Source organism: Zosterops lateralis, assembly GCF_965231275.1.
Source record: "Zosterops lateralis genome assembly, chromosome: 1".
NCBI classification, from domain to species: domain Eukaryota; kingdom Metazoa; phylum Chordata; class Aves; order Passeriformes; family Zosteropidae; genus Zosterops; species Zosterops lateralis.
The window spans coordinates 105,121,051-105,143,729 of NC_139762.1; the positions used below are offsets into that span (position 1 = coordinate 105,121,051).

Consider the following 22,679-nt stretch of genomic DNA (forward strand, 5'->3'; position numbering starts at 1 on the left):
CCATCCACACCTGTGATGGGAGATGGCAAGGCCTACTTTTTCCTCACTTTGTATGTGCCTCCTTCTCACCAGTAGCTTGTGAGTCGCTGGACAGAAATGAACATTTCAATCTGTTTAGTTAAAAAACCTTTAGTTTCTAAAGCAAACAGTTATGCTTACAGGAGACTGGCAAGTAAGAATATTCCTGGTTAATAGCTCACACATTATTTCTTAGCCACCAGAAGCAGTTTACCTGAAAGTTTCTTATCTCAATTCACTCCTTCCTTGCTTGCTAATGTTTTCCAACAGCTTCCTATTAAGATATGGCAGCGTAGACACCCTGACCTGGCGGTGCACAATGCCAGTTCCCTCAGAGCAGCACCAGCAGGTCCGATCTAAACCTCATGCTTCATTAAGTCCATTGACAAAAGCAAATCCTCCCCAAGGACATCTGTTGTTCCCTCCACTCATCTTTGTGCATGTGGTTAAACATAGCTAGTACTAATAAATATAAACATCTACTTGTATGTGCCAGTGTGAGCTGTGTATATAGAATTAAGATAATTAAGCTCAGGGAAATCGCACTTTCAAAGAGGAGTCATTGGATAGCAAACATTATGAAGGGAGAGAGATTCTTAAATGCTTTGACAGAACCTAAATAAAGTCTCTTGCAGTTTCCATCTTAGGCTAATTATTTCAATTTTTAGCAAAGATTATAGAAAGTTCATTGGTAAGAGTGAGTGATTTGACTTTGAAGTAAGACATGCTTTTGTAGGATGTAATCTACCAGCTGTGTAGGCATTTTTATACACTTACATGGTTCACCAAAGTGCTGTCTGAACTTAAGCTCACCCAAATTCTTCATAGCCTTGTTAATGATGTGGTCTGCTTTGATCACACAACTACTTAGGAGAGTATTGCTACAGGAAAAATACTATACTGATACCAGTACAGTAGTGCTCCTGCTGAGGTGTCTGAATGACAGTGCATGCTGCTGTGGAGGCACCCCCATGTGCTGCACTGCTCTTTGAATCTTCTGGGAAAATTGATTTGGACAGGTTTTCTCTTAGTATGTATGCATGTCTGTGTGTGTGTATATATATATGTATTTGACTTCTCTTTGTAAATGTTGATAAATAATTCCTAGCTGAAATGGACTTCAGAAGAGTCCAGTTTGGCCAAAGACCATTACTGGTACAGAAAGCTGATTCCTTTAATAGCAAGGCCTAAATAATGTGCCTTATTGTGAGGAAAACAATTACCAAAAGAGTGGTTTGGATGTTCTTCTCTGATGGCTTCCAGTACTGTGACTCCAGTATTGTAAGAACTCCTCCTCCTTACATACTCCTTATGTGTTACCTGCTTAGAAATCTCTTTTTGCTGCTTGTTTGTATTCAGGTGTCTGACTCCACTCTGCATGCGTTCACGTTTTCATCCTCAATGCTGGGAGAAGAGGTTCAGCTGCATTTTATAATCCCCAAGTCCAAAGAGAACCATTTTGTCTTCAGCAAACAGGGAAAACATCTCGAAAGCATGCGACTCCCACTTGTTTCTGACAAGGTGCGTGTGCTGCTCTTACCCATCTGCTGCATGCAGTCAGCTTGACATACAAATGAAAATTAATGGGGGGAGGTACTTTCTGTTGTCTTTTTGTTTTAAAGTCCTTTGTGTAAATCTTTTCCTTAGAATGGGTTTTTTGAGGGCCAACACCCTTTTTTCCTGTTCCTAGCGTCCAGTTAATTTGTGTTGCAATAATCAGTGATCTTAAAATCCGGTATAAAAAATAAACAAATAGAGGCCCCTATCAGGAATAACCTGGTTTTTTTACGTAATGTTGCCAAAATATCTTGTGTTCCAGCAGAACTTGAATGCAGTCAAGAGCCCTATCTTCACTCCATCAAGTGGACGTCATGAACATGGACTCTTGAACCTCTACCATGCCATGGAAGGCATCAGCCACCTGCACCTCCTGGTAGTCAAGGAGTATGAAATGCCACTTTACCGAAAATACTGGCCCAACCACATCATGCTTGTCTTGCCAGGCATGTTCAACAATGCTGGAGTAGGTAAGAGACACCATCAATGCATTGCTGTGAAGGTGTCAAAATCTACGTTGGACAATGTGGATCATGCTGTTGCAGGAAACATTGCAGCAGCTCCTCACATACCTGCTGTGATAATAGCAGTGATGTCTGGGCAAAAATGTGGAAGAACTGCTGTCAGGGCCATGGAATATATGTTTGAATGGATCACTGCCTTTCAGCTTCAAGTCTGATGCTTTATGGGCCATATTCACTCATTTCACTCAACCCTGATGTGTAAATGTTCATTCTAGATGTTTTACACATATTCAGATTCCAATGTATTAGTTAGCTGAAGATAAATATTAACTGCAGCTGAACATTGGGGGCTTGAACTTTGTGATTTGTTTTCATGAATGCTGAGTTTATTCTGCAAGAAGTTTTAAGTAGCTTCAGTTTTTGAATCTTAGCCCCTTCTTGGTTCAAGTTACTTCATTAATGCCCACAAAATTGTGTTCTGCAGAGTGTCTTGAAGCATCCAGTCTTCTTGGAATCTACCTTTTAGATTTAATTACACTGAAAAATGGACATACAAATTTCTTTTTAAACTAACGTGTTATGAGCACTAAGTTCAAAAAGGGTAATGACTGCAGATGTTCATGTTACCTTTCTCTGGAGAGAGTGATGAAGTCTAATAAAGATGTCTGTACATCATCTTTATGTTATTTCCTCAGGTGCTGCCAGGTTTCTTATTAAGGAACTTTCCTACCACAACCTAGAACTGGAGCGAAACCGCTTGGAGGAGCTGGGGGTGAAGCGCCAGTGCGTGTGGCCCTTCATCGTGGTCATGGACGACTCCTGTGTCCTGTGGAACATGCACAGCCTCCACGAGCAGTCCAGGTTGGTACCTACCACACTGGCTCCTTGCACTGATCCAGCACTGACAGCAGCACATCTGGGAGCAAGGGTCATCTCCAACATCTGGCAGGGTGCTCAGAGCAGTAGGAAGGCCATATGTTAGTCTTGTTGACCACCAACATTCAACCACTTTCACATGACTGTGCCCTTACACCTGTGTCAGTACCACCAACAGACCTCTGCTAGTGTTTGTTCTTTGCCTAGAGCCACTCTTGTTTCTAGCAACTGCTTGAGTGATTTTTCAATATGTTACTTTGTTTTGATTCAATTTATGTTTCTCAGAGCAAACAGTTTATTTGGGGAGCTTTGAAGGCATTAAGCTCTTGACCTTCTCAGCGCTTACACTGTCCAGTAGAGAGAAAATAGCATTCCAAAAATTATCTGTAAGGTGACTTTTTTCCCCTTCCTAAATTGCTGTGTAAGAACTTATTCTGCTGAAAGACTAATTTTCTGAATGGCTGCTTTGATGAGGTAAAGTTGCCTATTGCTGTAAAAAAATCTTCATTTATGTACATATTTTTACAGCATCATTTTTACATTCTCAGTTGTCAATGAAATTTTTTTGGTCCTTTTTATACACACATATATGCAATGCATGTAACATAAAAATAACAAAATATGTTTGTATGTTGTGTATGATGATGTTTTGCAGCCAGTCCCTGGAGCCTGAGGGTTTCAGCAAGAATGTGTCTTTGAAAAGTGTCCTCCAACACATTGAAGCCACCCCTAAAATTGTTCATTATGCAATACTGGGTGTTCAGAAATGGAACAGCAAGCTGAACACCAGGAAATCAAAGGCTCCGTTCTCCAGGTGCCACGTGCGTGATTTTATACTGCTCAACATAGACCTGACCCAGAATGTGCAATATGATCTAAACAGGTAGGCAGTCATATATATCTGTGGAAAAATAGCATATTGACTCGATAAGAACCTTGTCACAATGTTTCTGAATGCTGTTGAGATAAACAGAAAGATCCTGCTTTAGGTAATGAGTGCACGATCACAAAAATAAAACACAGTGTGATATATGTTTCATCTGAATGAGTAAGGTATCAAAATAAACCTGCCATAAGCCAAGAATACCTGGGGAAGACAGATCAAGGGCAGAGAGGGCTTCAGGGGATTGAAAAAATGAGGAAAGAAGAAACTTAAGCAGAAAAAATAATTGGGACACCAAAAATACAAAAAAAAATACAAAATGGCATCAGTTACAAGAAGAATGGGGAGCTTCCAGAGTGCCTAGGAGGAGACATTCCTTGTATTTCCTTCGGAGATAACTGTCCTCCCTGTTGCCACTTGAGTTTGCATGAAAAACAGATGAAAAAAATACTTTCTACTATTCCCTTCCTTTCCTCCCCTCCTCCTCACCTAACTTCATCCTAAAGCATTTGCAATAAAGCACTCATACCATGGGCCTTTACTGCTAGCTCTCATCCCAGACTGAAGAAATACCCAATTCTTCCTCTCCTCAGACAAGTGAGTTCCAAATATACCCTGTCTCTGCTGCCCATAAATGGCCGTGGGGCTTCTCACCTTGGGCTCTTGCTGCTGTTTTCAGGGGTCCTGTGTGTTTCAGCAAGGAATTGCAGCCTGTCAGTGCAAACTGGTGTGATTTAAGGAGCTCTTGATTCCACATCCTGTGTCAGGTTGAATCATGAGGTGGGAGTCAGCCTGTAGAAGTGAACAATGACATCATGAGTAGTGGAGGACTAAGGCTACTTCCCACCAGCTTTTTCTCCCACAGCCAAGTATTTGTTAAAGCCGTGCTTTCCCTCTCATTCCAGTTTATGGAGAAATATGTCATATGGAACTGGCTTGTTCAGAAGTGGAGGTTGGTCACTGCAGAGCTTTTGTCAAGTCCAAAATATATAATACAAAATGCCAAAACATAAAAAGAATTCTAAAAAAAAATAAGTAAAGGGTGGAGAGGAAATGATTGATGCCAGTATGTGATGAGCATGAGAGCACAAGCCAGATCTGGTGTGGGGAAGAAGCACACAGGCACACTGAAAAGTGAAGACTAGTTTGGGTTTAGAATGACCAGCAGCTGCTTTCCTCGACCAGAAGGACATTGAAGCAAAGAATCTTCAGAGCTCTGCAGAAAATTTGTAGTGTTGCTATATCAGATGGTCTCCAAAAATCTCTCCTGAGCCCATACTGGTGCATTTCAGCAGGGAGTGTGTGAATGCTCGTGCAAAGCAGCCACATAGCTGGTTTAGTGATCTTGTGTTTAATGTCCAGGTACTTCTGTGAAGATGTGGATTTTAACCTGAGGACCAACAGCAGTGGCCTCCTCATCTGCCGCTTCAACAACTTCAGTGTCATGAAGAAACATATTCAGGTTGGAGGACAAAAGGACTTTGTTGTTAAGCCAAAAATCATGGTAAGTCTGGAAGTATGCTCTATTGTACTTAAGGGGTAAAATCAGGACCAGTTTTCCCTAGAAATAATGAATTCTCTAGTTCTTTAGATTTATTTCATGCTTATTTGACCTCTGACATACATGGCTTAATCCATGGTAGGGTTACCACATCAAAAATAGAAAACAGGAAACATTTTGCTGTTTATAAATTACTAAAAATCCTTCTAATCTATTAGAAGATGGACTGAGATTGGGAAGAGTTTGATCTAGCTTTTCAGTGGTATCTCTGACAGAGGAAGAATTTGCAGACTCTGATCCAAAGCAGGCAAGCAAGTTGTACCAGATTCAGTTTTAAAAATGTTAGCACAGCCACAAGTTTCTGGTGTTTGCTGATTTGTGGTGACTTTCAGTCCTTGCACTTCCTAACAAGAAGAGGGCTGAGGAAAGCCTCTGAAAACTCCAATCTTTTGAAATACCCTCAGGAAATCAAAAATACCAAATATTTTATACAGAGTATGTTACACCTATGCCAGCTTTAAATGGAGATGTATTTCAAAGGATTGTCTTTAATCTAGGAATCTTACTGTTTGTGTTCCTGGTGGTTTTGAACACATCCCACACCCTCTCCCTTTTAAAAATACCACTTGCCATACTTCACAACTTAACTGACTAAACTCTGGGTTTGAGTATTTTTGAAGATCGTTTTCTGGTTTTCCTTTTCTTGTGGTTGCAGTGGAATCTGTAGTGATGGACTGGCCTATGAGAAAACTCCATATAAAGCACTTTTTATGGATGACTCCACACAAGGAGTATGTAATTTCCTATAATGCCCAGGAGTAAGGCAGGATAAAGGCCACTGTGACAGTTTGAACTGCCTGTTTTATGTCTCTTCTTTAGGCAAGCAGATACCCACAGAAGTATGTAGCAAGCACAGAGCAAGCAGTTAAATTATTTCTGTGCTCTGGTGCTATGTGAAAATCGAATGGGAAATTTTGATCCTTTTGTTCCTGTTCTCTCTTCCTGCTCTGTCATGGCAATCCCTTCCCCAGTTAGAGGAACTCCTGCAGAGTAAATACACGGAGTAGGTGGGTTAAAAAGAGCTCCCCTTGGTTTCCCTGCAGGTCTCAGACAGCGTGGCACCAATAATGCCTCTTCAGTACGTCTGTGCCCCTGACAGCGAGCACACACTGTTGGCAGCCCCATCTCAGTTCCTCCTGGAGAAATTCCTTCAACATGCAACCTACAAACTCTTCCCCAAGGCCATTCATAACTTCAAGAACCCAGTATTGGCCATTGACTGCTACCTGAACATCGGGCTTGAGGTAAAAAAGATTTGCAGGGATGATGAGGACAAGGAAATGCAAACCTTTACTTCAATATCTTTGTTGTATTGAAATGCCCTTCTTCAGCATCAAGGGTATTTGAAGACTTTGGTCCCAAACGGATTCTGCTGCTGGAAGTAAAGGACCAATCCACTGGTGGAGCTGGTGGTGAAGTCTTCAGCTGACTGGTGTGGGTAGAGACCAGAGGCCTGTGATGGATTAATGTGACTGCTGGACTGTGCCAGGTCCTGCACTTGGGTCCATCAACTCCATGCAGTGCTACAGGCTTGGGGAAGTGGCTGGGAAGCTGCACAAAGGAAAAGGACCTGGGGGGTGTTGGTTGACACTCAGCTGAACACGAGCCAGGGTGTGCCCATGTGACCAAGAAAGCCATTGGCATCCTGGCTTGGATCAGCAATAGTGAGGCCAGCAGGACTAGGGAGGGGATCATTCCCTTGTACTCGGCACTGGAGAGGCCACACCTCAAATCCTGTATTCAGTTTGGGGCCCTGAATTCAGGAAGGACATTGAGGTGCTGGAGTGTGTCCAGTGAAGGGCAATGGAGCTGGTAAAGGATCTGGCACACAAGTCTGATGAGAAGCAGCTGAGAGTGCTGGGGTTGTTTAGCCTGGAGAAAAGGAGGCTCAGGAGAGACTTACCACTCTCTACAACCACCTGAAAGGAGGCTGTAGCCAGGTGGGAGTCAGCCTCTTCTGCCAGGTAACTAATGATGGGACAAGGGGAAACAACCTCAAGCTGTGCCAAGGGAGGTTTAGATTGGATATGGGGAAAAATTTCTCCATGGAAAGGTTTGTCAAGCACTGGAACAGGCTGTGCAGAATAGTGGTGGGGTCACCATTCCAGGAGGTAACTAAAAGATGTGTAGATGTGGCACTTGGCAACATGGTTTAGAGGTGAACTTGGTAGTGCTGGGTTAACAGTCAGAGTCAGTGATCTTGGATCTCACTGATCCATTTTAACAGTGAGATCTCGGTGAGTGTAGCCTAAACAATTCCATGATTTGCAAGGGAATTGGGCGTGTCTGTCTGAAATAATATTTCATACAAGACAAAAGCCTGAAAGTGATGCCATTCTTGACAAAACCTGGTATTCATCCTTTGATGCTTATTTTAAAGAACCTGGGTTTCAAGGAAATTAGATTTTTGAAAATATGCTCTAGAAGTCTGTAGGTGGAGAGAATAGAATTTTTGAGCCCAGTGGTCAGTTTGAACTGGGTCTGCAGAAGGGTCAATGTCTAACAAGGGTGTAGTTCAGACAAATTTTATGGAGGTCAGTGGTAAGATAGAGGAGACACCCTTTGATATATAACAGCCATCACAGCACTGAGACACGAGAGTGCTGGGAATCACAAGCACAAGCATTTCCTCTACTTACAGAATTGCTTACTTTGTTTGACAAATGTATCCTTATTAGAGTAACCTATGTAATCTATACAGTCATTATAAGTAGGTAATCCAAAGAGGGGAAAAAATCAACCTGAATTACATAGAGCCCTGAAATAATGTGTTGCAGACTCGGTAACCAAATCTGAATCTAGCGGTTTGTTCCATGTGCTACTTCTTTGGGAAAGTTTGCTCAGTGCTGCAGTCTTGCTGGATTGGATTTTTATCAGAGCACCAACTGACTTGCCTGTTATCCCTAAGTTGTGTTCCATTCCATGAAAGTCATCCTTAGACATTTCTGAGACAGAAAGCATTTCTTTCCCCCTTGTGTTCCAGGTGGCCATATGCTACATCAGCTCTCGCCCACACTCAGTCAATGTCAACTGTGAAGGGGTTTTCTTCAGTGGACTCCTTCTCTATCTCTGTGACTCCTTTGTCGGCGCAGACCTCCTCAAGCGGTTCAGGTTTCTCAAAGGTAACCTCACTTCTCTGCTGGGCATCCTGGGTGCCTCCCACCAACTCATAATAGCATGGAGGAAAAGGGAAAGGCAGAGGAATAAACAGCTGGATTAAACAGGCCCATTATTTTCACAGTTTGTTTTGGCACTGTTTTCAAAGGAAATAGATGGAGTGGGTTTTGAGGGGTGTATCAAACTTCTGTTCCTGTTGGCAGATAATTGAACCCTAGGTAAGCGTTGATAAATGACATTAATTAAGTTATTTTGAAGTGACATCAGCAAGGATTGCAGAAATCAAGCAGTGAATTGTGCAGTCAGCAACTTGAGAGTTGTGAGCATAAATGTTACTGATGAGGACTGGAAATTCTGCTCTGGCAATCAGTTTATAATGGCAAATAAATCTTCAGTTCTGTAAATAAGGACAGCTCTTAGCTGGAGGATAATTTGGTCTGCCCCACAAGAACTTGATAAACCTCATAAAAATCTTTCTTTTTGTCTTCATGCTGTCAAATAGCAAATTGCCAGAGGAATTCAGTAATGCTGAAGTGTGTTGCAGAGCTCTGGTGCAGTTGTGGTGGCACAGCTGAGCCATCTCCCTCTCGTGCTGACTGAGGATGGTGCATGTGCAGGGGGACCATAGGGAGGAGGAGCCTCAGCCAGTTCCAAGAACCACATTTTGAAGTTGCTCCTGTGCCCTCTTGGGCCCCGCAGGGCAGGGACAGAGGGGGAAGGCACAAAGAAGCTGCACAATGGTGCTGCCCATCACCAGGTCCCCAGAGCTGATGCAGCAGAGAGGGCAATTTGTTGTTCCTTGGGCAAGGGATGGCTTCTTCCCAAAAAACAGGAAGTGGATGCCTGATAGGAAGGGCCTTCCTCAGCTTCAGTCAAGCAGAGCAGGGATCTGGACCAAAACTTCCATGTGCCAGGTGCATGGGCTGGAGCACAGAACAGAAAAAGTACTGAAGGTGTCCAGTTCTCTTGCTTATTAAATGACCATGTGTTACACCAGGTGGAATGAAGTTTGTAAATTTGTTAAGCCACAGAAGAAATTACGGACTCTTAGAGTGCTTTACCAAGGGCAGCTCTCATATTAAGGAAGTCAGTGGATTTTCTTAAGTCAGCTGTGGGACTGGTTTGGCTTAGAATTTCATTGACCACCTACAAACCCAAATGTCCCATGAAATAAACAAAAAAGTTGGCTTTATTATTTGGGTGTAATTAGCAGTAGTAATTTAAAGATCCAGTTAATGTTCTCTCTGCTCCATATTAACACTGCCTGACTGTCAGGCAGTGACATCCTGTGATCCAGAGCACGCCCCACACCCCATGCTTGCTTCTCTGTGTCTGTGCATATGGACACATTCATTTCTGTCCTGGGGCTCAAAGGGCTGATCTGAGCCTGGACTGGACAGTTGGTGATAGACCCTTCTAATACTACTTTTTTCCTCCCTAGCAGCAGAGATTTCTTTAAAATATTTTAGGACAATCAGTGAAGGAAATGAGTTGTTATTGTACCCTGAGAATCTAACAGGCTTTTCAATTGAAGGTGCCACCCTGTGTGTCATCTGTCAAGACAGAAGCTCGCTACGGCAGACCATAGTCCGGTTGGAGTTGGAGGATGAGTGGCAGTTCCGACTTCGGGATGAGTTTCAAACTGCAAACAGCAGTGATGATGAACCACTCTATTTCCTTACGGGACGCCACATATAAGCTTCGCTGAGACATCACTGACAAAGAAAAAAAAAACTTTTTTTTTTTTTTTTTAAAAAGTACAATCACTGTGGAGCAAAGTGCAACCAATATTTATCTAGACTGCTCTAAAGGATTCCCTGCATTCTGAAGTAGCTTTATTCTTTGGGATAAAATTACCACATCAGTTATGATTTAGAGGATCCTGGATTCCAGTTATTTTCACATCATTCACAACCACCGACACTAATCATCCAAGCTGTAGGATCTGGGAAGAGGATGTTGTTTTGTCAAAGAAGAATCCTTTTTATATTCAGCTGAGTTAGGGGAAGAAGCCGCTCTCCTCTTGCAGCTGTAAGCTTGAATGTGTTACATGAAACGCACCCTAGCATGTGGAATTTATCGAAGATAGGTGGAGGAGAGCCCACCGTGTCTCTTCAGCTCTGTGCTGTGGTACAGGAATACTCAGGGGTTTGAAACTACAATATAAAGTAGATATTTGTATTACAAGGAATAGTCTTGTTCTCTGTGCAGTGTTAGTTTAAAACTTTTAATTGTGTACGTATTGAAACTGTCTTTGGCAAAATTTCCAAAGGTGTTCAAAGTTTACTACTTAAACCTGAACAAATGGGCGAACGCATGGCAGGCACTGGGCACCCTTAGCAATGGTATTTTGCCCCAGTAGACAGCACCTCCTCAGCTCCAGGGCCCGAAGCAAAAGGCTTCTCAGAGCTGCTCTCTCTTCAGTTAGAGGCCAGAGAAACTTCCCAGCGAATCACCCTCAGTCTCTCACTCTCCTCAGAGCTCTGGAAACTTGCGGTCCATCCTCCTTTGTGTATGGAAAAGCATCCTCCTGTCTGTCCGGTGCCTTTGTCGTGGACTGTCTGCAACTCACTCTCCATTTCCTTTACACTCAACTCCAGCTGGCTGCAGAGCCGAGATCAGCTCTGAGGTGAAGCAACACAAGAACTGTGCAAGAGAGTAACAGTGCCTGAGCTGGACCCAAGAGAAACTAAGTAATCTACAGTAGCTCCAGAGGGGAGCAGGGGAGAAATCCCAGGGAGCTGGGAGTGCTCAGGAGGGACTCTCCAAAAGCAAAGATGTGTGAACACATCACCTGCCACCACCATCCATGTACCTCTGTAAATACTGGCTCTGCAGCAGTGGCACATGGGTCCATTTCCAGCCGCAATACTGATCCTTGTGAAGGTGTTCTGGAATTAACTCGGTGCCTGCATTTGGCTGTCAGGGGTGAATGTAGCAGTGCTCTGTTCCCCCCACGCTTAGCAGGTATTGCCTCACTGAGGTTCACACACACACACACCCCCAACAATGATCTTTCTGCAAATTGTGACGCCCATTATCAATAAGAAAAATGCAGAGTGTTCTTAAAGGCTATTCAGGAATAAGAATTTACTCCCCAAAAAGCAATGAAATTAATGCATCTTTATACCTGACCTGCAGCCATTGCAGAAGGAGCTGCCGAAGCTGCGTTTTTTTAAGGCATAGTGTTAATTAGCAACTTTTTTATCTTGTGAAGAGATGTTTACAGATGAATAAACATAATATATTTGACAGAGGCCAAAGGAAAATGGTTTGCATATGTCTGTGTTGATGTAGCATTATTTCTGATGCTGTAAATTTAGCAAATTTCACATGAACAACCCGTTTCAGCAAATTTATGTTTTGTTTTCCTTCAGATGCAACCTGCCTTACCTATTTTAACCCTGGGAAGACGTAGGAATATAAAAGATGATTCTTGAAGCATTTGCTGCACACCTGAATGTATTCCAGTAGCTCTGGTTTTGCCAGAGGGCTTAAGGCCAGCCCCCAGTCTTAGCACAGTGTAGAGAAGTGTCAGGTATTACATGTTCAAAAATGGTTTCCTTTTTGTTCGTGTATTTGATGTTTGCACTAAGTTCTTAAAATTCCAGGTGCTGAGACTACGAGGAGGAGTTAGCCCACTGGTGGAGCAGAGTGAAATCATCCTGAAGGCTGAGAGTGCTTTTAGAAAATCAGTGTATTTGCCTACCTTTACCAGCTAATAGTAAACCCATTTCCTTAGTGCTGCCCCCTATGGAAGCAAAGAGTTTTGGTAACGCTCTGGCCAGAGTGCACTACACCAGCCCCAACAGCACAGGCCTGGCCCAGGGAACACTTTAAATTGGCTGCCTGTGAATTCCTGGCAAGGAGAGCCGTGGTAGGCAGGCACATGATTACTATTCCATTTCGGTTTTAAGCCTTGCCATTAAGGCCATTCTTATGAATGTATGAAAATCGGCCAGCGTTATATTTTACCTGTAGATGTTCTTGTCTATTCACAGGTTAAAACTGAATGTAAACTAAGATTTAAAGAATCATATGCAGATGCTTTTTGCTTAACTTATGTAATTGCTTTTTGTGACTTTTGGAAGAGGGTTAAAAACATTGCTTTCCTAGTGTAAAGTTTTCTTAACCAAAAACTTGGTGAATTTAGCTTCACTAGTCAGTCTACCTCATGTTATCGTTTATGAACTGAAACTGTCTGAAGTTGTGGCTATGGTATGTTTATAATGTGCTTTCATTAAATTTGAATATATTAAGTTACCATTTCAGACTGCCTCTCTCTCAATGGGTCCTGCTCTTGCTTTCTGAGCCCCCACAGAGGATCATTCTAGAGGTCCTGAGCACTAGCACCACTTTTCTGACAAAGCTCTTTACAGGCTGCTCACAATCCCCTGGAAAGTTACACCTGGCAGCTTGGAACCAAACAGCCTCCGCAGCCCAGAATTCACCACCGTTTCTGCTACTCCAGGTTTAAGTACTCTTGAGTATTGTTTGGGATGTGCTGCAAGGTCTTTGCTTTAGCTCTAGACCAAGGCTAAGGACAGCACACCATAAATAAGTACAACATGACTGCACACAGGTTCCAAAATTGAAACAAAGCCTACCTTTAACCTGAACTAATCTTTCCCACATTCCATTAAGGTTTTAAACTGTTACTCAAGACTGAAAGTATGCCTGCTCACCTTACTATAAACATTGTATCAGGATAGTCTTGATCCAGAGCTGCTGGTGGCATCGATCTTCAGCATGTTTTCTTCCCACCAAGAAAGTATGAAATACACTAAAGATTAATTCACACTTAGTACTATCCAGAGTAACTTTAAAAAAGCTATCAAGTATTTTATTTTTAACGTATCTACATTATGTACAGATCAAGAAAGGCCACAGCAGTTTTTCAACATACAAACCCTTTGAAAGAGGAGAGATTTATGAAGGAGTGACAAGTATCAAAGTGAAGTCCACTAACAAAGGTATATACTCAGTACAATACTTGAAGAATGACAAGTACACCAGTCCTTGGGCTTTTCATTCCACCTTTTACTCCAAAACTAATCTGGGGGAGAAGGGGACAGAGGCCACAAGAAGACTCAGGTGCTGCTGCCAGGGAGCAGCCCTGACATGGAGCAGGCCCAGGGGCACCCAGAAGGCCCCGCACAGCCTGTGAGGGCTGGTGCCCACAGTGACTGCACTGTAACACCTCCTGCCTCGAGGCCACTGGGCACAGCTTGGAACTGTGTCAGGCAAGTGCTGGCAGTGGGAGCTGGGGCAGGAGCCCAGCGCTCCAGCACTGGGAAGCACTGGTATATCACCTCAGTAGGAACTTCAGCATGTACTCGTCAGCCAGACTAGAGTCTTTGCATTAGTTTACAGTCCACTATGAACAATTTTCTGCTGCATGTAAACATGACTAACTAGATAAAATACAATCAAACTTTTGTAAAAGTTAATAAAATATCTTTCTTTTAAAAAAACAAAGTTAGCCTATTACTGCATTGTTTACAATTTTAATAAAATAGTACAACCGTTTGGTTGTTACCAGTCCTGAGTTCACTGTAATAAAAATGGCCCTGGCTTCTGCTGAAGGGCTGCACCTACTCTATGCAGTTTGACAGAAGTCTCCAATAAAAATGGAATTCCTGCAGAGCAGTTAAGTCTGGTGCTGTCCATTGAGGAAGTTGTATACCAGGAACTGGCCAGTGCCACAGTACTGTGTTGCAAAGAGCTTTCCATCAGGAGTGGGGTCAGAGAAAGCGATTTCCTCCTTGCTTAAGTATGAGCCATATATGAAGTTGCTCCTGTTTAAAAGAGGGGAGAAGGAAAAAGGAAAAAAAGATAATTACCCTCAGGGAATAATGAAAAAAAAATGCTGTTAGGCCACAAACCATTAATTATGGTACAGTAATAATTATTACTAATAGTAGTAATAATGGCACAGACATTCAGAAGGAAGAAGTTCTGTTAGGAGGAGATGGCTCTATTCATGGGATTTATCTCCTCCTTCCAAAGAGCAAGGATCACTTGCTATGGGAGGGGTTTTATAAGGGTCTGGTGTTTTAGAAGGGAAGTTTGCACAGAACAATTGCATCAAGACTTCAAATTCACAGTTAAAAATAAAAAGTTTGAATACATCCCAACTGTTTTTTAATAGAAAAGAGACTGCTAGGGCTGTGACTGCAATCATCAGGAATGAAAACAAGCTACAAAACAAGTCGGAGTGCTTATGGAGGGGCCTCAAGAGATCAATGTCAAGGCACAACTCTTAAATACACATTCAGTAATAAACTATACAGAAAGAAAAGAATCAATTTGCTTAACTTGTTCATGAAGAGTATTTATTTCCTGGATGTTTTAGTCTTACTTGAAGGAAGAGTGGGAATCAAGGGATACCATTCTACTTCTCTGGCTGGCTATGTGAACAATTTTAGAAAACTGAATTCAGGCTTTATTAAGAACCTGACTGGAGGAAGGAGGAGGTAACATTTATCCTTAGAAACAGAAAAAAAAATCCCCTCAAACCTTTTTTTTTTTAGTTTCTATAAAATAATCATAAATGTACTTGAAGAGCAAGCATGAGATTCACTCATATGGACATCGCCATTAAATATTGAGGAAAAGATAATGGGAACAAAATCCTTTTTAATTATTACCAGCTTTAATCTCTTCTCTTTCATGTGTTCAGGAAGATGATTTTGCAAGGTTCTTAAGACTGACTGGATTTCTGTGACTCCAAGGTATACTGTGAAAGCCTAAGTGAATTGGGGCAGACAGTCTCAAAATGGACCTCAGTCTGTTATGATGCCTTCAACATTCTGAAGTCAGGATCTAGCTGGTTTCCAAAATCATTCCATTCCAAGTAACTTCTGCTATGGAAAATGTTTAGATTGAAGTTTCACTGGCATCTGAGCAGATCTAACTGCTTACTACCATCTCAACGTGAAGTTTCACACCTTTCCTTTGCCTTCTACAACTTCCCGGGCTCCCTCATCGACACCAGCTCTAGAGCTCATCAGACCTTTCTAGAAACTAATGGAGCACAAGAGTAATGCAAAACTTCTTAGTGAACACAGCAATGAGCTACTGGAAGGCCAAACAAGCACCAGAGCACAGCAAAGCGGAGGTGCAGTGCACAGTTAAGTGGAAAACTGAGGCCTCACTAGCTGTAACAAACAGCCAAAATTGATTCTAAAGATCCTTTAGGGCTGTAGTTGAGGAAGTAACTCCAGCATCACTTTGGCAGAGAAATCTTTCCTTTAAAAACAGTTCCTAGGATGCTACAGAACACACGATTAAAAATCTGCCAAAAACATAAGCAAATCATGAAGTTAATTAGTATGCTTATCTGAATACGGATTTGCTGTCAATAGGTCAGCCAAAACATGACCTGATCATTACTTGCTCCACCAAGCGGGCAAGATTAATTGTGCAGGGCAGAGCAGCTTTGCTGAGCTCTCCAAATACCCAAGAGGGTGAAGAGTGGCAGAGGCAGCAGCAATACCTGTTCTAGAAACTCCAGGAAGATAAGGGAAGCACAAACCTAATAGCCCAGCAGTCCTTAGATTTGAGCAGTTCTTGCCATTACTCAGAACTGACATTTAAACTTCTTGGAAAGAAACCTAAGGTTTGGAGATTCAACATTTTTAACATTTATCTAGACAATAGCACAGATGTTTGAGTCCTTTTTATGGATGTAGCAGTTAGCATTCAGCTGGAATACACTCACCACTAGCTACTAAAGCTCCATGGAAATTGAAAATATCCATAAGGCTCAAAATATCCCTAAGGAACCTGAGTATATATAAAACCAAAACAACAGCTGGAAGCCAGCAGCAATGGTTTTATGCACTGGGTCTCTGTTGCTTCCTTCTCTGTACCTCTAAGGAATGGACAATCAGCCAATGGTTGGGTCCCAGCCCATGGGGAATCTCACACTTTGACCAAAGGCAATCCTGTGTCTTTTACTCATAATTACTGTGGAGGAATTTCCTGGGAGTCTGTCAGGTTGACTCATTACAATTGCACTCAAAAGATTTCTGTGAAAGTCGAACTATTGTAGAGTAGTGATGCTAGTTACTGAACTCCACCTAATATTGGAACTGCCAGCTGTGCTCAAATCCGTATCCCCAGTACCACCAGCAGCTTGGAAATACAAGCTTGAGAAAAAGCAATCAATGTCTTGGACTGAGTTGTGTCTAAACCACGTGTGGCTGAGGGATGGTTGTGTCTTACCTGAGACACTCAATCATCCGAGAAGCGATCTTCTTCCGGCGCATCATGCTGAACACCCAGATCCGACTGATCCCGCAGATGGCAGGTTCTGGGGAAGTTGAGCAGCACCACGCCTTCTGTCTCTCAAATATAACTTTCTCATTTTCTGAACTGACTTCTGGAACCTTCTCTTCTATAACTCTGTAGCCCTGCAGATGATGGAAAAAATATTCATCACTTTATAAAAGCATCACTAATGACTGAAGAAAATAATTAATGTTTCATTTATTTCAGTTAAACATACCTGGCTGCTAAAATGCCTTACCAAAAAGACTGTATTTTCGTGTTTCATTTAATTTCTCCTAACAGTTTAGAAAATTAAGCAGATGATAAAAGATTAAATAACCAAAAAGCCCTCTAAAGTTTATCTCACTTAAAATAACAGCAACAGATAATCCAATTCTTATTACCATCTGTATTAAAGTGTTTCCGTCAATTTCTCTGGCTTCGGCTAGGATTGTTTTGCCTGTTGTCTGATACTCCCAAGTATCAGACAGTAGAAAACGCTACAGTTTGGAATGAACAGACAGATTATGTGACATCAGTGATTAGTACTGCAATGATTTCTTGTCATGCCTTCCAGTGCAGTTCTGACCTCTGCTTTTATTTCCTGTGGAGCTGTTTGACCCTGTGGTGATCCAACTCAATCATACAGAGCATCATCCACTCTTTCATCCATGTTGGATTTCTGCTGGGTAGGGAGTTGAACTTGCTTGTTGATAAGCAAGAGCACAGAGCCAGAGCTGTGTAACAGCAGAAGAAGAAAAGTTCCACCCCTCAGCTGCAGCAAGTTTTTAGATTATGAGGTCTGCCTGAGCCAAGTATGACACCATCCATGTGTCTCTGCTCAGTGTCAACCACACAAAACTGAGTAACTACATTTCAGAATGGCCCAACCACCCTGTTCCTCTGTGGAACGGGCACACACAGAATACTAATTTGCTGCGAAAAACAGTTATTAAGCACTGACACAGATTATCTCTCTTCAATTTAATCACTTACCCACTGAATATGTTCTGCAATTAAGCAGCCAATGACCTTCTTGTCATTAGAAATAAAAAGAAGAGTTTTAGTTCTAGAGTAGCACATGAGAGGAGTTTGCTGAAATCCCAAGTCATTGTCTACCATTTCTCTGATTTCTTCAACCTGTCAAAATAATTTTAAATGCTGTGTAAGAAACATGTCTAAATGCATGTTTTTATAAATTTACATTAAATCACAGATTTTCAGAAATGTATTAGGGTATCTAGAATACTGAAAGCTATTCCAGAAGTTAAGGATCAACCTAAGTAACCTGCAACACATCATCTGCATACATGTTCTTTAAATAGTACCAATCGGGAAATAGGAAGAGTAGAGACCCCTCAGTCAGCTTGCATTAAGTCCAAACTTCATTAGTCAAAGGCTAATAGAATGAAGACAATCAAACTGTGAGCTCTAATATTTTAGAAGTAAATTAGACCTACAAAAAAAAAGTTACAGCAGTTTAAGATGTTTTGCTATTTTTGAAAGAACCGATCAATTAAGGGTTTTGAGCAGATGACAGCAGGCACAGTGCAAAGACAGGTAGCAAATACAGGCATTTGTTTTAAAGGAGTAACTGTTGTCTCTTTCCTTCAGCTTTCTACTCTCTCATTGGGTTTTCAAAGAGCAATTGAAACTAAAACAAATTTTTTGTTTAGTATTAGCAAGTTAAAAAGAAACAGATAAACTCCAGCATGAACGTAAATGAAAGCTTATGCATGAGCTGATTTTTTACTGAGGGATTCCTGAACCTGCATCTGGACATTGGAACAGCCTCTATCATCCCTCATCTCCTGTAAGACAAAAAATGTGCCCTCACCTATGGTGCATTAAATGGCATAAGCTTCATGAATGCATGCTGCAGTTACAGTAGTAATGCAAAAGGAGAATTACTGATGCTGTGAGTATCACAGAATCACAGAACAGATCAGGTTGGAAGGTATCACATCTGGTCCCACCTCCCAGCTCCAGCAGGGCCATCCCAGAGCACATGGCACAGGATTGCATCCAGACAGTTCTTGAATATCTCAAGTGAGGGAGACTCCACACCCTCTGGGCAATCTGTTCCAATGCACAGGCACCCACACAGTAAAGAAAACTGTGTTAAAAATGCTTTAAAAATAATTTTTAACAGGTACGTTGTGAGTTACTCTCTATTTTCCCACCTAACCTTCAGGTACTAATCATTTAATGACACGTCCAATTTTCTGAAACACCAAGTAAAACTATTCTTGAAATCAGGCATCCATGGTTATGACAGCTGTAACATTCTATCAATTGCAGCTAAACAGAACTACTGAGAACTCTATCCTAAATGACTTAATTTGTTACAGCCTTCCTTTTCTTCAGCCATTGTATTAAAAGATGAATGTGCAACAAATGTACTAAAATTAAGATAACCCCACCAGAAAAAGAAAACTAAACAAATAAACTTAACTGCATCAAATGTGAAAATTTGTAGTTTCTTTTTAATTGAGTAACTTAGACTAAAGAAACCTGCTACAGCCACACCAGCAGCAAGAGCTGTCCTGGGCATCAATTCAGCCTCCAGAAGTCCCTTCCAACCTCAACCATTCTGTGACCCTGTGACCGGGATACTGTAAAAAGTCCCTATTAGGCACAGCAAATCCCCAGCTAAGCAGAGTCAGTGCCAGGCTACAATGAAGTGAGATTTTAAGATGTATGAACACAGGTTAGCCAGCAGGACACTGAAGTACCCGACTGCTCAAAGTCCCCATTAGTGTGTTGGGCCCAGTTTTAGAGCGATGAGAAAAACATGAGTCATGGCACAAATGGAGATAAGCTAGAAAACAGCGTGACAATGAATGGAGGTCTAAAAAACATTATTTAGGAGTAAAAACTAAAAAAACAGCACATCCAGTCCATCTCCTTAAGGGAAAAAAAATAATTTTGTTCAGGCTGCTGAACAAAAAATCTGCTGCAAGGAGGAAAAGAAAGATGTTTTCTATAGCTATGGCAGTATGATTAGTACTAATGAGCTTAAATTGCAGTATGGAGATTCTGGTAAGACATTCAGGGAAAATTTCCTAATGCTATGGTTAGTGAAGCACTGTAATACAGTCTGAAGAGGTCAGAAAAACCTCTAGTGGTAGAATTTTATGGAAGTTGTCAGCTGCATCATAACTAGAGCAAATCCTGCTTTGGACATGGCAATGGACTAGATGACTTTGAGGTCGTTTCCCACCTAATTCTGTTTTTATCAGAAAGTCACCTAGAGAATGATGCCACATTTGTGCCATGTTATGAAGTTAATAAATTTCAGTTCATTTAAATGTAATGGGAAGTTCATATTACATAAAATATCCATCAGACACGATGCAAGGATATTTAAAAAACAAAACCAACACCGAACTTTAAGAAGTCATTGGTTGATGCTCTTCCCATCTGTGCCCAGGCCCAGCCTCTCTCTGAAGAGAGTGAGCAGCAGTGCTCAAGAGTGAGGTGTCTGACCTGTCTGTGCAAAAGGGAACAGAACCACTGCAGTTTTGAGCCCAATTTCAACTGCTCACATGTAACTGACACAAACTTTTCTATGAACATTCTCATTAATTATATGGAAACATCAACCAAAGCAAGACATACAAGTCCAGTTCTTCTCACCATACCTTTTTAAGTGCATACTTTGGGTCATCAGGAAGAACCATTATTATCTTTCCATCGGGATATTCAGCCAAGATTCTCTCCTTTTTCCAACCCTAAATAAAACAAACACTTATCTAAACCATATACAAGATGAACTTTTACAAACAGAAGTGGCACATTATTGTTCTAGACACTGAATTTATGCGGATTTCACAGAATTTAGCAGTTGCTTTGCTAGAGAAGAAAACTCCAGCTAGCTTTTTAAAATGAGCACAACAGATAAAATATGATGTTATTTATACAGTAATTTATACAGTAACCTAACTATATCTAAAAATAATGTGAAAGTGTCTTACAATTTCCCAACTAGATTTTTCCCCCAGAACTGCAGTGCAAACTCAATTTTAGAACAGAAGTAGCAAATTCAGCTCACATAACTGATTTCCAAACCTACATAAATACTTATTTTTCTAAGTGCAGTGAATGAGAAAGCCCTAAGTTTTATTAGAAGAGTTCTTTTTAACATAGTTACCTCCACAAATACACACTCAGTTTTAAAAGTCTGGCATGCGAAAGACCTCCAGGAGGTTCTAAGTGAACTGATTGGCATGCAGTTGCCCAAAATGTAAGGAATAGTTTATTTTGTTACTGATCATAACTGTTAAAGCCACAAGAAGGATACTAGAAAAAAATTTATAACTACCTTCTAAGAATCTAATAGGTAAGGAGACTACGTTGTGTGTATCTGAAGTATAAACATACTCAAAAAAATAGAGGTAATTAACTCTTCTTCAGATCCACACTCGTGGTGAATAATGAGCAGTACCTGCATGGAAAAAAACAAAACAAAAAAGCCACTTAAATCTAGCAAGATGGGACTGGTAGATAATAGAACTCAAGTTGCTTTGATGGGACCTAAAAATACTGAATGCAGAAGTAACTTCAGCCACTAAAAAGGCTGATCTACAAGTCTTACTTCAAAGCAACTTTAAATAAAAAAGTCTTTGAAGAAACAACACTGATGGAGTGATTCTCATTGAAATCTGTACCTTCCCATAACGTTTGACTAAAGACCAAGTCATGGAATTTGGCACTGTATGAATGCCACATATACTACCACAAAAAAATGTTAAATTTCAGTGTTCTAATACTTGACCTGCACCTCATTTTATTCATACTGATTTTACTCCCTTAACCCAAGGAGGACATGAAGGGAATAATTTTAGAAATGCATCTACTAGCTGCTAGCCTGAAACTATTTAAGTATTAATTTAGCACCCAGCATGGCAATGGTTGCAACACAGACACCATTTTAATCCTGTCTGCTTTTCTTCTCAGTAGTAATTGAACAAATGAAGACCCTACTTGAATTTATATACATTATGGTCTGAACACAAAGGGCAGTAAACAGCAGTGTCATCATATCCAGTGGAGCAGGAAAGTGCAATTTATGGGATTGTAACATGCTTTTTGAGACTGCCATCAGGAAAGGCATCAAAAATCAGGCAAGTATTACTACCTCTCCAACCTCAAACCCTAACCTCTCTCAAATTTTTGGTTTTTTCTGCCTTTTTGCTGCCTGTTTGCTTTGCAAGAACTTTTTACAGCCTATTTTAAATCACCACTCAGGATATAAATGCAATGTGTATGATAATCCTGCCATTACAGCATCCAGACTGCTGCAAGTCTAATACAGAAAGCTCAACCCTAATTTTTTAGGTTAAGGTATCCTGTTAATGTTATAGCCAAGTATTTCCACAAAATGAAATCCAATAAAGAACAGAACATTTCTTAACATCACAGTATTTATGCCTTTAAGCAACAGTATATTAACACAAGTCTAAAAATCTGTAAAAAAAATGCAGTAATTTATTCTCAAATGTGTAGGACTCATTGTTTTCATTACTGTCCACCTGTTCATCTGAAGTGATCTGTATAATATGGAGACTGATGATATTCACAGGAGGGGCAGTTTCTAAATTGAAGTGATTTGGAATTCAGAAATGCATCTTTTAGATGCAGCTTTCCAAAAAGTTTCTGCAAAGCCTAAGCTCATCCAGATTTTTAGTGAAGCCATTTTAAAGGCACATTGAGCCTTTAAAGTTATATGTAGTTCTAATAATGTTATAAAGAAAACCTGTGATTTCATATATTTATCTGCACCTTTAATAATACCCTTATTGCTGAGTTTTGCTTCCTTTAAACCAGACAAATTAAAGCAATGCACCAGACTGGTCACAATTGTCATACTGTAACACTGAAGGGAAAGTGCTACAGCTGAGACTAATCCTATTAGATATTTACAGTA

At 41.0% G+C, this 22,679-nt stretch overlaps 2 protein-coding genes across 12 annotated transcripts in view; one reads left to right on the forward strand and one right to left on the reverse strand.

The window, feature by feature from the left end:
• The window catches only part of GREB1L (GREB1 like retinoic acid receptor coactivator), a 129,510-nt gene extending 118,410 nt beyond the window's left edge, over nt 1-11,100 (forward strand). For 7 of the 10 annotated variants that reach the window (XM_083856799.1, XM_083856797.1, XM_083856804.1 and 4 more), the window contains 8 exons: nt 1,378-1,539; nt 1,838-2,045; nt 2,735-2,900; nt 3,571-3,798; nt 5,161-5,302; nt 6,403-6,603; nt 8,343-8,481; nt 10,011-11,100. In XM_083856799.1, coding sequence (XP_083712925.1) covers nt 1,378-1,539; nt 1,838-2,045; nt 2,735-2,900; nt 3,571-3,798; nt 5,161-5,302; nt 6,403-6,603; nt 8,343-8,481; nt 10,011-10,174 — 1,410 coding nt within the window. In that variant the 3' untranslated portion in view covers nt 10,175-11,100. The remainder of the gene's footprint in view (nt 1-1,377; nt 1,540-1,837; nt 2,046-2,734; nt 2,901-3,570; nt 3,799-5,160; nt 5,303-6,402; nt 6,604-8,342; nt 8,482-10,010) is intronic. The other 3 variants (XM_083856800.1, XM_083856803.1, XM_083856806.1) reach the window with 1 other exon arrangement.
• A 2,213-nt stretch (nt 11,101-13,313) lies between these two features.
• The window catches only part of ESCO1 (establishment of sister chromatid cohesion N-acetyltransferase 1), a 33,045-nt gene continuing 23,679 nt past the window's right edge, over nt 13,314-22,679 (reverse strand). Inside the window, exons 9-12 of one of the 2 annotated variants that reach the window (XM_083869852.1) lie at nt 20,395-20,484; nt 17,747-17,890; nt 16,706-16,893; nt 13,314-14,274 (exon numbers count right to left, since the gene is read on the reverse strand). In XM_083869852.1, the coding sequence (XP_083725978.1) occupies nt 14,127-14,274; nt 16,706-16,893; nt 17,747-17,890; nt 20,395-20,484 (570 nt within the window). In that variant the 3' untranslated portion in view covers nt 13,314-14,126. Of the gene's footprint in view, nt 14,275-16,705; nt 16,894-17,746; nt 17,891-20,394; nt 20,485-21,074; nt 21,198-22,679 lie in introns of those variants that run through there. The other variant, XM_083869853.1, reaches the window with a different exon arrangement.